Here is a 12,183-nt window from a genome sequence, read left to right as displayed (position 1 = left end):
GAATAGAAAGAAAAACTAGTAACAAAAACTAATAGTGTCTAACTAGCGTCAACAATGGCCTAAATCACTTCTATCTAATTTAGAACTTAATAGAAATGAATAAAAGCATATATCACCTCATACAGATCTTCTATGTGAATTGGTGACTTCATTGCTGATAATGGGGATCCAAATGGGAGAAAAGTCCAAACTGGGTTGGCTAATTGGGTTGGCCGAGCATGCCATATGGGCCGCTTCCTTGTATTTCCTATACCTGATGTGGCTTTCAATATCCAAAATCTTAGCTTCATCCCAGCCCTATGTCCCTCTTCATAGGCATGTTGGGCTAGTTTAGATTTTTCTAGAAGACTTTCTTTTAGGTTTTGCCTATGTTCCCGGAGCCGCACGGCCAGAGGTCTGCCTCTTTCGCCAATGTAGCTTCTGCCACATTCACAGGGAATGCTATAGACGTACTGTACCGTCTGTTGCGGATCTCTTTTCGGTCTAGTTTTCATAAGGGAGTTCCTAAGTGTGTGTTTCGTACGGAAGATGGTCCTAATATTATATCGAATACCTATCCGTTTAAACTTTTCAGACACACCCTTCACATATGGAATATAAACAGAACACAGAGGGCTTTCCTCTTTCTTCGGACGACTACTGCCCGTGGAATTAATGACCGAGTCAATGAAACCTTTGGGATAACCGTTCAACGGAAGATCGTGTCTCAGGTTGTTAATTTCTCTGACCAAATCTCGTCGATCTTGGTATATGGTAGAGGCTCTGTCGTGGAGACTTTTTATCAAGACCCCTTTTACATGCGGCGGATGGTTAGAATTGAAGTTGAGATATTGGCCAGTGTGGGTGGGTTTCCTGTAGACCTGTGTGGCTAGTGCCGTCTTTTCGGGGATTACCAAAACGTCCAGAAATTAGATCGCATTGTTAGACTCAGTTTCCATGGTGAAGCAGATGGAAGGCCTTAAACTGTTGAGGTGGTCGAAGAAAGTCTGTAATCTCTCTGGACCATGAGGCCAGACTACAAAAGTGTCATCCACGTATCGCAGCCACAACGATGGTTTGTACGGAGCTGAGTCAAGAGCTAGTTTTTCAAAATGCTCCATGAAGATGTTGCTAACAATGGGCGAGAGAGAATTTCCCATAGCCATGCCATCTTTCTGTTGGAAGAACTTGTCGTCAACCTGAAAATAGGTGGTTCTCAAACAGACTTCCAGCAGCTCCATGATGGCTTCGACCTGCAAGACAGACCGTTCCGTCAGTGTGACATCGTCGTGGAGTTTGTTTTCAATGATTTTTAGGACCTCGTCTACTGGTACATTAGTGAAGAGACTGAAGCTTCGAAACAACAGACTCCACCGCACATGCCATATCCAAGTTCGAGTGTGGACGTGTTACTGAAAAATTCAAACCCTTCATAAGGACTGCTTCCTCAGAGTCCCTTAAAATATATTTGGATCGATTGAGGATGAATTTCTTAGATGCTGAGGCTGAGGTAGAAGGGGCTCTATTCTGTTGGCTGTTGAGACGGGAATATTTGCGAATATGAATATCTTTCTGCTTATTGAAGATTTTCTTGAATGAACTTTCCACAGCGGTAAAGATAGGCTTTGGTCGGAAATATTTACGGATGACTTGAGAAATTCCTCCAGTTGATTGACTTCATATAGTTGGGAAGTCTTCTTAGGCCAATGATAGTGTAACCTATCCCTAAGAAGTGCCTGGCTGGCACGTAAGGCAATTTTGGAAGTCCGTCGACTATTGAAGGGCGTCTTTACCGAGAAGGCTTTGGGGATGATACCCTGAGATTTGCATCCTGTTGTTTCGAAGCTTCAACAGACTAAGGGCATGGAATTCAGGTGGAAAGTTAGATCCATGCTAGAGAAGTCTAAGTCCACCAGACATAACATGACCACGAAGAACTGAAAGCCGTGAAATCTGAAATTAGGATTCTTCGAGCAGACAAAGGCAACTGCACAGTGGTTTTGGATGAATCCGAATTCAAGGATAAGTTAAACACGTTGCTAGAGTCCGGGGTTTACGAAACCTTGCCCAAAGACCATACAGCTAAGGTGGAGAGGAAAGTACAGAAACTCCTTTTTAAATATAAAACCACTCTTCCGACCGATCTTAAACACAGGCTGACTCCATACCACAGCAAACCTCCAAATCTGTATGGTCTGCCCAAGATTCACAAAGCGGGTATTCCTCTGAGGCCTATAATAAGTTCGATTGGTTCTCCTTGCTATGCACTGGCCGGCTTTAGCCATAAGATACTGAATCATTTTGCTGGTAAATCCGACAATTTCGTTAGGAATTCGGCCGACTTCGTTCAGTTATTAAAGACTGTTAACCTCCATTCTCAAGATACTCTCGTTAGCTTTGACGTTGTCAGTCTCTTCACTAATGTACCAGTCGACGAGGTCCTACAAATCATCGAAAACAAACTCCACGACGATGTCACAGTGACGGAACAGTCTGTCTTGCAGGTCGAAGCCATCATGGAGCTGCTGGAAGTCTGTTTGAGAACCACCTATTTTCAGGTTGACGACAAGTTCTTCCAACAGAAAGATGGCATGGCTATGGGAAATTCTCTCTCGCCCATTGTTAGCAACATCTTCATGGAGCATTTTGAAAAACTAGCTCTTGACTCAGCTCCGTACAAACCATCGTTGTGGCTGCCATACGTGGATGACACTTTTGTAGTCTGGCCTCATGGTCCAGAGAGATTACAGACTTTCTTCGACCACCTCAACAGTTTAAGGCCTTCCATCTGCTTCACCATGGAAACTGAGTCTAACAATGCGATCTCATTTCTGGACGTTCTGGTCATCAGGGAAAAGACGGCACTAGCCACACAGGTCTACAGGAAACACACCCACACTGGCCAATACCTCAACTTCAATTCTAACCATCCGCCGCATGTGAAAAGAGGCTTGATAAAAAGTCTCCACGACAGAGCCTCTACCATATGCCAAGATCGACGAGATTTGGTCAGAGAAATTAACAACCTGAGACACGATCTTCCGTTGAACGGTTATCCCAAAGGTTTCATTGATTCGGTCATTAATTCCAAGGGCAGTAGTCGTCCGAAGAAAGAGGAAAGCCCTCTGTGTTCTGTTTATATTCCATATGTGAAGGGTGTGTCTGAAAAGTTTAAACGGATAGGTAATCGATATAATATTAGGACCATCTTCCGTACGAAACACACACTTAGGAACTCCCTTATGAAAACTAGACCGAAAAGAGATCCGCAACAGACGGCACAGTACGTCTATAGCATTCCCTGTGAATGTGGCAGAAGCTACATTGGCGAAACAGGCAGACCTCTGGCCGTGCGGCTCCGGGAACATAGGCATAACCTAAAAGAAGGTCTTCTAGGAAAATCTAAACTAGCCCAACATACCTATGAAGAGGGAAATAAGGCTGGGATGAAGCTAAGATTTTGGATATTGAAAGCCACATCAGGTAGAGGAAATACAAGGAAGCGGCCCATATGGCATGCTCGGCCAACCCAATTAGCCAACCCAGTTTGGACTTTTCTCCCATTTGGATCCCCATTATCAGCAATGAAGTCACCAATTCACATAGAAGATCTGTATGACGTGACATATGCTTTTATTCATTTCTATTGAGTTCTAAATTAGATAGACGTGATTTAGGCCATTGTTGACGCTAGTTAGACACTATTAAGTTTTGTTACTAGTTCTTCTTTCTATTCCATGCCGTGGGGTCATGGACTTGGTTATGAGTTTGGTTTCGTGGCATAAATTTCTACAGATCTATCTATCCCAGTTTCACGTTTGTATGTGTTTGCACCAATTTCTTATGATAATTTTTCTTATTAGCTCTCATGGACTTAGCCTGGTCTCAGGTGTTTATAATCTTCATGTTTTGTGACATCTGTTTGTCCAGTGATTGAGGCTTGCTCTTTCTAATGGAACCAACAGAATATGTGTTTTCCTTCACCTGAGGACGGAAACAGATCCACTTTCCGAAACATCGTGTTTTTATTAGTTATTTTAAAAATCAGGATGAAGGATAAAGTCCGAAAACCCAATATATCAGTGTGTTATACACCATCGTCAGAATCCTATAGTAAGTAGCTGTCATAAATGACTTATTAAAAAAAATTGTACTTATAACATTTCGCTTACCTCTATGAATTCTTTAAGTGTCTAGTGAATAGCTTTGCAGGTCTCGGGTATGAATTTACTAATTGTACTTTCTAGAACACGAAATAAAAATTTCAGACTCTTGAAAGGGTCTCCTGTGGCTAAATATCGTAAAGTCACTTGAAGTTTTGTTTTTGCACTTACTGACTGTCTCATATTAGTATCTGATTTTGCGACCAGTGGTGAAACGCGTTCCAGAACAAAATCAAATTGGTCTTCAGACACTCGTAGTAAGTTCTTTAAATCATCAGGGTAACTATTTCTGAGTTCCATGTCAACTAAATTGTGTGGCCCTAATTTCCTATTTAGAATCCACTTCCTAACACATCATCGCCTTTTCTTCCGTTTTCCTTTCATTTCCACCATATGATTCATTCTCTGCGGTGAAATAGCAGCAAAAACTGAACCCACAACAGCACAACTTTCTATGAGGAGCTCGTTAATGATCGGCTTTCCGCGATCAACTGAATCACGTCTTTGTAGACACTTCAGCCAGTGTGAACTACTCACGACCCACGGCTGGTAGGTTCACGCCTGCAAATTCACGAAAGCAAGTACGAAAGCTTTGCACGTTTTCGTATCCACACCCCGTGGGAACGTAGCATAACAGTGAGCACTGCATAGAAATGAGTTTCCACGGTTATAATAAATGCTCGTTTGCATGGCAGCGACCGAGTTTATAGAAAGGGTCGAATGCATTCGTCAAGTCAGCCTTTGGATAGATGCCGAAGGATACATTACTCAGTCTGGTATTAACCGCCGAAGAAGACAGTCTTCGGGAAGCTGCCACTGAAGATAGTTGGAGCTACAGAAGTATTGGCCGAGATATTGTGTAAGCAGTAATTGTCACACTGCAAGTGATAACGATTGTAAAGCGTGTGGTTGTATAAGTGAAGAACAATAAAGGTTCTACTGAATCCGAGACCCACATATATTTATTTGTCTCGGACACACAAAACACGTGACAATATAAAATTTGCATTTTACAGCACATGCCTCCATATCTTTGTCTCTCTGATATTAATACCTTCAAAATCGAATGAGTTACATACATATTGCGCAACGGAGGACCCTTCCGTCCCCGGTGGTACGTGGTGGCATCGTAGCACTCTCGTTATTATGGTAATAGGCGAGTCAAGACCCCGCGGTGACGTAACAGGCAACGCAGCTGTGACATGGGTAACAGGCAACAGCGGTACCCATTGCGTAACAGGCGGGCGCTGCGACTATATAAGGGAACTATACAGCAGCTGAGGGCAGTTAAAGTGTACCAGTAAGCAGTGAAGTAGTTCTCAAGTTAGCAGTGAAAGAGTTAGTGTGTGATAAGAAGTTAGTGTGTGATCAGAAGTGACACAGTTGGAATCTAGCAGCAGTCGCGGAAAGAAGAACCGGACGCGTGTGATAATCAGGATAGTTTGTGATAAGTTGTTAAATAAACCAATTAACAATCCGAACGGCGTCTTCAGTAACTAAACACGTTACAATATATATAAACATCTCCCATAATGAAAGGCTCCCTACAATAACTAGTGCCTAATTTCTAATTAGTTATAGTCAAATTTTCAGTTTGTGAATATTTTAAATGATGTTCTGTAAAACAGAGTATTTGCGGAAATTATGGATGTAGGTGAGGATAAATTTCACTGGACTTATTTAAGAGGCCACAAATATTTTGATGGTAAATTTTAAAACCATTATTATTAAAATTTTCCTTATGAATATTGATTTGCTTCTCTCCTACTTTCAGACGTCACCATAAGAATCATTCTGTTTAGTAGAGGTTTTTTAATCTACTCAATTTTCATAGTGGCTTAGTAGTTTGTGATTTACTTGCCTCCCTTGAGTAATTTTCACAAGAATGATTATTTATGACAGAAGGATTGTGGGTCTCATTATCAGAATTATTATTATTTTCCTTCCAAGCCAATGAAATTGGTTTCATATCTCTGTGGAAGGTTTCAGAACAAGTTAGAGCAATATTCCTATCAGTACATTTTTCCAAGTTTTATTGAAATGGAGCCCTTGTCTTGTATAGAGCGCTCTATTTAGATCATGGTTTAGTAATGTAACATGTTTGAAACATTTGATACATTTCTCTAATTTCCCATTGTAAACTCTTATCTCAACGTTTACACATGCCCAACTTTCCAAATTGTATCTATGCGGTACAGCTAACAAAACAATGTTTGTATGAGAATTTGTTTTGACAAAGTTCAATATATTTCTTAGTCCTTCTTTAGAGTTATTAATGTAGGGGTGTGCATATTGAGTATGTGCAGGCAGAGGATACCAAGCTGACCCAGGAAGCAAATGATGGCAAGACAGGAATGGAGAATTTTCCTTTCACCTAAAGTGGGCCAAAACAATAGGTACACGGTGTATAGTGCTGAATATTCTCAAAGTGAACAGCTACAAGGTCAAGTGAATAAGTAAGTTACAAATGGATATAGCACTTAAATAAGAGTATTGATTTGAAAAATGCTTTTTTTCTCAACAAAATCTCCCCATACATTGAGGCACTTGCCCCATCGTTTCACAAGCCCCTGAAAACCATCAGCATAAAATTCTTTGGGCTGCTGTTGGAACCAGGTGTGTTCACACAGCATGGCCTACCTCATAATGCATGACAGGTTAGATTTTCACAAAGTCTGCGCATGATGGGTGCCATGCATGCTGACCCCACAACACAAAATGCAAAGATGGGTCTGGCATTACACCATCTCAATCGCTACCAACATGAAGGACATAATATGCTAGCCTGAACTGTCACAGTCTTGGGTTCGACATTACCAGCCCGAGAAAATGCATGCGTCAATGCAGTGGAAATATCCTGCGACGTCTGCCAAGAAAAGTTTAAGGTGACACCATCCTCCAGGAAAGTGATACTCACAGTCTTATGGGATCACGAAGGCATACTGCTCACCACATTCCAGCTTCAAGGACAAACCGTATATTCCGACTCCTACTGTAACAACCTCAGGAAAGTTCTTAACGCCATTCAACTGAAGTATGCAACCTGTTATGCATTATGAGGTAGGCCATGCTGTGTGGTTCCAACGGCAGCCCAAAGAATTTTATGCTGCTGGTTTTCAGGGGCTTGTGAAATGATGGGACAAGTGCCTCAATGTACAGGGAGATTATGTTGAAAAATAAAAGCATTTTTCAAATCAGTACTCTTATTTAAGTTCTATATGCATTTGTAACTTACTTATTGACTTACCTACATATTAGTCATTCTATCCCCTTTGTTGATTCATGCCTTGAATAGGAGCAGATTTTTTAATTTTCCCCATATTCATCACAGAAGTTCCTACATGTTCCTGCTCGTTACATGTTTGTCAGTCTCACCTGTCTTGTAAATCATTTTCTGTATAGTTAGCTCCAACTCTAGCATGTGTGTGTCACCCTGTCTGTGTTGGTGTCTTCATGTCAGTTTCACGTGTCTTGTAAATCATATACTGTATAGTTAGCTCCAACTCTGGCATGTGTGTCACCCTGTCTCAGTGTTGGTGTCTTCATGTCAGTCTCACATGTCTTGTAAATCATTTTCTGTATAGTTAGCTCAACTCTGGCATGTGTGTCACGCTGTCTGTGTTGGTGTCTTCATGTCAGTCTCACATGTCTTGTAAATCATTTTCTGTATAGTTAGCTCAACTCTGGCATGTGTGTCACCCTGTCTCAGTGTTGGTGTCTTCATGTCAGTCCAGTTGATTGCTGTTTTGTGTATGTCATCAAATATATCTGGAAAAAATTAGAATTATCCAGTTTGTAATGTGCCTTTTCCCTCTGCAGGTGTGAATTTTTGCTGTTGTATTTGTAGCTGTCACCATCCATGTTACATTTTGCTTGTCATTTGAAACATATTCGGTAAGAACATTTGTGTTTGGTGAATTTTTTTTTAAATGGCCCTCCTTTATTAGAGGATAGTGATGTTTTCAACAGCTAAAAGTTCAATGGGTTTTCAGATTTAGAATAGACATGTAAGATTTGAGGTTTTCACGGTGGTGACTATGAAGAATGCTATCTTGTGGGATGTGGTGACATGTACACATAGTATAAACCGACATTTTGGAGGTGGTAGATTCCCACGAAACATCGGTTTATACTATGTGTACACGGTGCCACATCTCAGAAGACGGGATTCTTCATAAAACAGATGTCATTGAGGTTACTGGCGTTACTTCTGGTTACGCAGTGTATGTCGTAGTTTCTGTCATATTAGCATGTTTGTATTGTTGCAAAATGAGAAACCAGTTTCTTTCATCAGATTACTCTAAAAACATATGTAGAACCATTCATCTTCAGGAGTGGACCATAAATGTTTTTGAATGTCTTTGACGTCTTGTTCTGTTTATTTCACTGTAGCCAAAAAGATGTGCATTTCTCGTGCAGTTGTGTTTCCTATCCTTGTCAAGTATGTCTGAATACTGGTTGTAGTTTGACCAAATTTTATCTGATTTTTTCGCTTGAGTTACTGTTATTGTCAGATGAGACTGGTTTTTAGGTCCTCCTCAAAATTGGCTCCTATTCAGTACCTTTCTTATTCCTCAAAAGAAGTAACATTATGAAATGGAATAAAATATATTCTCTTGAGAGTAATAAAGTATGTGTATCACTCTTGTGAGATTACACCGGTACGTGTCTGTATTTGAAACTTCTGCCCATAACCTAACCCCAAAGAGATATGCGAAGTTCTGTATCAAGTAGCTGCAGTGCTTTGTGTCCATGTATAAAATGTCAAAGGGTGGCAGACTCTCCACCATTCCACCCCCAGCTAGAAGCATTTGAGTAAGCCTTTATTTGTTTTGGTCTTCCTTGTAAGTCATTAAGAGGCTGTTGTCTTGGGACAATGAAGTGCAAATATTATATTGACAGAGTAATCAGAAAAGGACAGGACTGGAGCATGAACCTTTCTGTCTAATGATTACCCTCCTGGGGCCACGTTTATAGATATTTCACAGCTGGAAAGTTGAATGGAAATTTGTGTAGAGCAGTGGATGAACTCTCAGTGCCATACCTGTTATAATAATTGGCGTTTTGGTGTTGTAATATTCATATTTTGTGGCATCCTGCTATGTAAATCACTAGACGATATTAATTATATTTCTGTTGACAAAACACTATTTCCAGCAGGTGGAGTCACTCTCCAGGACAACATGTTTCGGCACACATTTGCCATCTTCAAGTCTAAATTTTTTTTTAAATTTGCTTAGTGGGGGGTGGAGTCCAGTTGGGTCCACTCGGCACAGCGGCCACTGATTGGCTTAATGTAGCCTTCCCCGGGTGATTATGATGATGGGGAATTTGGTGGAATGAAGATTGGCAGGGGAAACCGAAGTACTCAGAGAAAACCTGCCCCAGTGCCACTTCGTCCACCACAAATCCCACTTTACCAGACCTGGTATTGACCCTGGGCTGCCGCGGTGAGAAGCCAGTGACTAGTTAGTTAGTTATTGGAGAGGGTGGGTTTCCCCACGCACTGAGACCTGTATTGGTCCATTGTGCTTCCCTCTATGATTTCTACCAGTCTCTATATCCTACCGGTACTGGTGCTTACCATAAGTCCCGCCCAGCCAGCGAGACCGGCTCTACTAGCTGAGAGGTGTCTATAATGCTTCCCCCATCTACCGGAGGTATTAGAGACTGCTGTTAAGCGGGAAACGTCCGTTAATTTGGCTCAGTGACCTCCTTTGAAGATATGAGGTTCTTTTACGTGCCGTAAAGCTATGACACGGGACCCACGGCTTAAGGTCCCTCCCGGAAAACTTGTTCCCAGAATTTTTCCGCTTTTAAAAATTCGACGACATCCGCCGGGTATTTGAACCCGCGTACTACGAGTCATGAGGTGGGAACGTTACCTCTAGACTTCGGAGGCAGCTAGCCAGTGACTAACTGCTTGAGCTATGGCAAGGCCTATTTTCAGGTCTATTTTTTAGTTTAAATTATTCTATAATAAGTCATCGTAAATTTTAATATAAGCCGACTGGCTCCACCATAGTGTTATACACTGTATATTATATACTACAATGGGTTGGTTTATTCTCTTTTTTTAACATTGTGGTTATTTTGTTCAGTGGTTACTAGTGAATGTTTTATAAGAATATGTGGCACTGAAGCACACTATCCGTCCACTCCATGTTTCCTTATTCTGCTGTTCTTCCTGGGATGGCTTGGGCAGAGTTCTTGTTGTCACTGCTGTTTGTACAGAGTAGGATGTGGTTTTGGTGGTTTCACAGTTTCTCCTACTGGGTAATCCAGTTTTCTGTACCAGACTTGAAGGTGACACACATATGCTGAAGCATGTTGTAGGCAGCAACTCCACCTGTTGGAAATAGTGTTGTGTTGACAGGAATATAGTCACTGTTATCTGTAGCTGTAATACGCAGTTCTAAGTCAGCATATCCAGCCTGTAACAATGCAGCACATGGTTGATGAATGTTAATAGGTTTTGTATTTGTAGAGAATTACAGTTGTGTTATTTTGTCAAGAAATAAGTCATTTTTCCTGTATACAAACTCCTTTTCTATATTATTCTGCATTCCTTTGTGCCTGTAGTTTGTTTCCTGGGTAGTCATAACTAGTTTCTGTAGTGCAACCATTTAATTCATAAAGCAGTCACTGCACACAATTTTTTCCCCTTGGCACTACAGCCCCAGTGGGCCTAGGCCTACCTCCATGAACTTCTCCGTTCACTTCGGTTTTTCTAGATCTTACACAATCGGTAGGACTACTTGGGCGGGTGATCAGCCATCACAAGGCCTCTACCTGTACACAAACACAGAAAAACGCACACACACAAACTAAACATCCATACCCTGAGTGGGATTCGAATCCACGATCCCAGTTTCCAAGCAAGCGAAGAGGGTACATGCCTTAGACTGCTTGGCTACCGTGACCAGCCTGCAGAGAATTACAGTGATAAATAATAGAAAATTCGTCAGTGGGAAAATATATTTTGAAGATTTTCATAATAAATGAGCACTCTATTATTTCAGGACAGATTATTCAAAGAAAACTTGACAAAAAGCAAATGTTTCTGGTACAGTGTACTTTTCAGTTTCTGTTTTCATTTATGACTGCCATCAGTGACATGGCCCAGGGTCACCTGTTTTACCATGAGGATGTTTTGAGTTCATAAGATTTAGGTATGTCGGCTACAGCAAATATCACTTCTGTCCTTGTGAAGAGGTAAGAATAGGAGCGAGAGTCTTTGGAAAATATGATAATAAATATATGACAGGGTTAAGATGCCATTAATGTTCAAAGTAAAAATGGTAGGTCCATGATTTATACAAAATTAGACATTGCATTCTACAGGTTAGAAATATCTGGTTTACATGGATATATCATTCAAGGTTTTCAGACTTAATAACTATTAATAACTATTAATAACTTTATTTTCAGGGTTACAGCTCAGTCACACTTATCCCCTTGAAAATAAATTTCTTGAGTAGCAATGCAGTGCTCCCAACACATTTTCCACATTCTGGTACACAGTTTGGAGGATGTTCATGTGTTCTGCTTGTAGTGTCATAAAAAGTAAAAGTAAAAAAGTAAAGTTATCCCTGTAACAGGCCACGAAGGCCCATAGGGTTGTGAGATGCTGAGGGTCCCAAATTATCTAGACAATTGGCTCAACGATGGTGGTAAGGTTGTCAGCCTTATGCGCTGGCCGCACTTTACTCCCCAGGAAAATAATTTCATTAATTCCTGGTACTCAATCTGTTAGAGGCTGAGTCGACCCCAGGGCCATAGTGCGGCAGGAAGGATTAGGTCGATTGAAAAAAAATCCAATCACTTCATCGGGACTTGAACCCGCGACCTTCCGGCTTGTAGCATAGTGCCTCAACCAACTACGCTACCGCATGCAATGTCCAATATAGCGTAGTTTGTATTCATCTGACCAATCCATAACAGTTATCTCAATATACTCAATCCAAGCAATATATAAATCTGTAACTAGCTGATCAACGAATTTAATAACATGCAATGGCAGAAGAGCACAGATAACGTA

The 12,183-nt window shown here is 41.1% G+C and overlaps 1 protein-coding gene and 1 long non-coding RNA gene across 2 annotated transcripts; both read right to left on the bottom strand.

The window, feature by feature from the left end:
- Positions 1 to 908: 908 nt before the first annotated feature.
- LOC111865964 lies at positions 909 to 2,624 on the bottom strand. The gene is made up of 2 exons (XM_023854408.1): positions 2,443 to 2,624; positions 909 to 1,332 (listed from the first exon to the last, which is right to left on the bottom strand). Exons 1-2 carry the CDS (start codon positions 2,622 to 2,624, stop codon positions 909 to 911), a joined length of 606 nt encoding a protein of 201 aa, XP_023710176.1.
- Positions 2,625 to 10,208: 7,584 nt separating this feature from the next.
- Positions 10,209 to 11,022, bottom strand: LOC111865965. Its single transcript, XR_002843069.1, has 2 exons — positions 10,984 to 11,022; positions 10,209 to 10,576 (listed from the first exon to the last, which is right to left on the bottom strand). It is a non-coding gene; the product is annotated as an uncharacterized LOC111865965 (long non-coding RNA).
- Positions 11,023 to 12,183: the final 1,161 nt, after the last annotated feature.

The sequence above is a fragment of the Cryptotermes secundus genome, unplaced genomic scaffold (assembly GCF_002891405.2).
Source record: "Cryptotermes secundus unplaced genomic scaffold, Csec_1.0 scaffold4011, whole genome shotgun sequence".
NCBI classification, from domain to species: domain Eukaryota; kingdom Metazoa; phylum Arthropoda; class Insecta; order Blattodea; family Kalotermitidae; genus Cryptotermes; species Cryptotermes secundus.
The sequence above is the reverse complement of the archived record's forward strand: the minus strand, read 5'-3'. Positions and strand labels throughout refer to the sequence as shown.

Excerpts from the sequence above, each read along its gene's own strand:
- LOC111865964 (XM_023854408.1), bottom strand. The coding sequence starts at position 2,624 with ATGCTCCATGAAGATGTTGCTAACAATGGGCGAGAGAGAATTTCCCAT. Across the intron at positions 1,333-2,442 it reads CACTGTGACATCGTCGTGGA|CTTCAGTCTCTTCACTAATG; the intron begins GTTTGTTTTCGA and ends GTTGTTTCGAAG.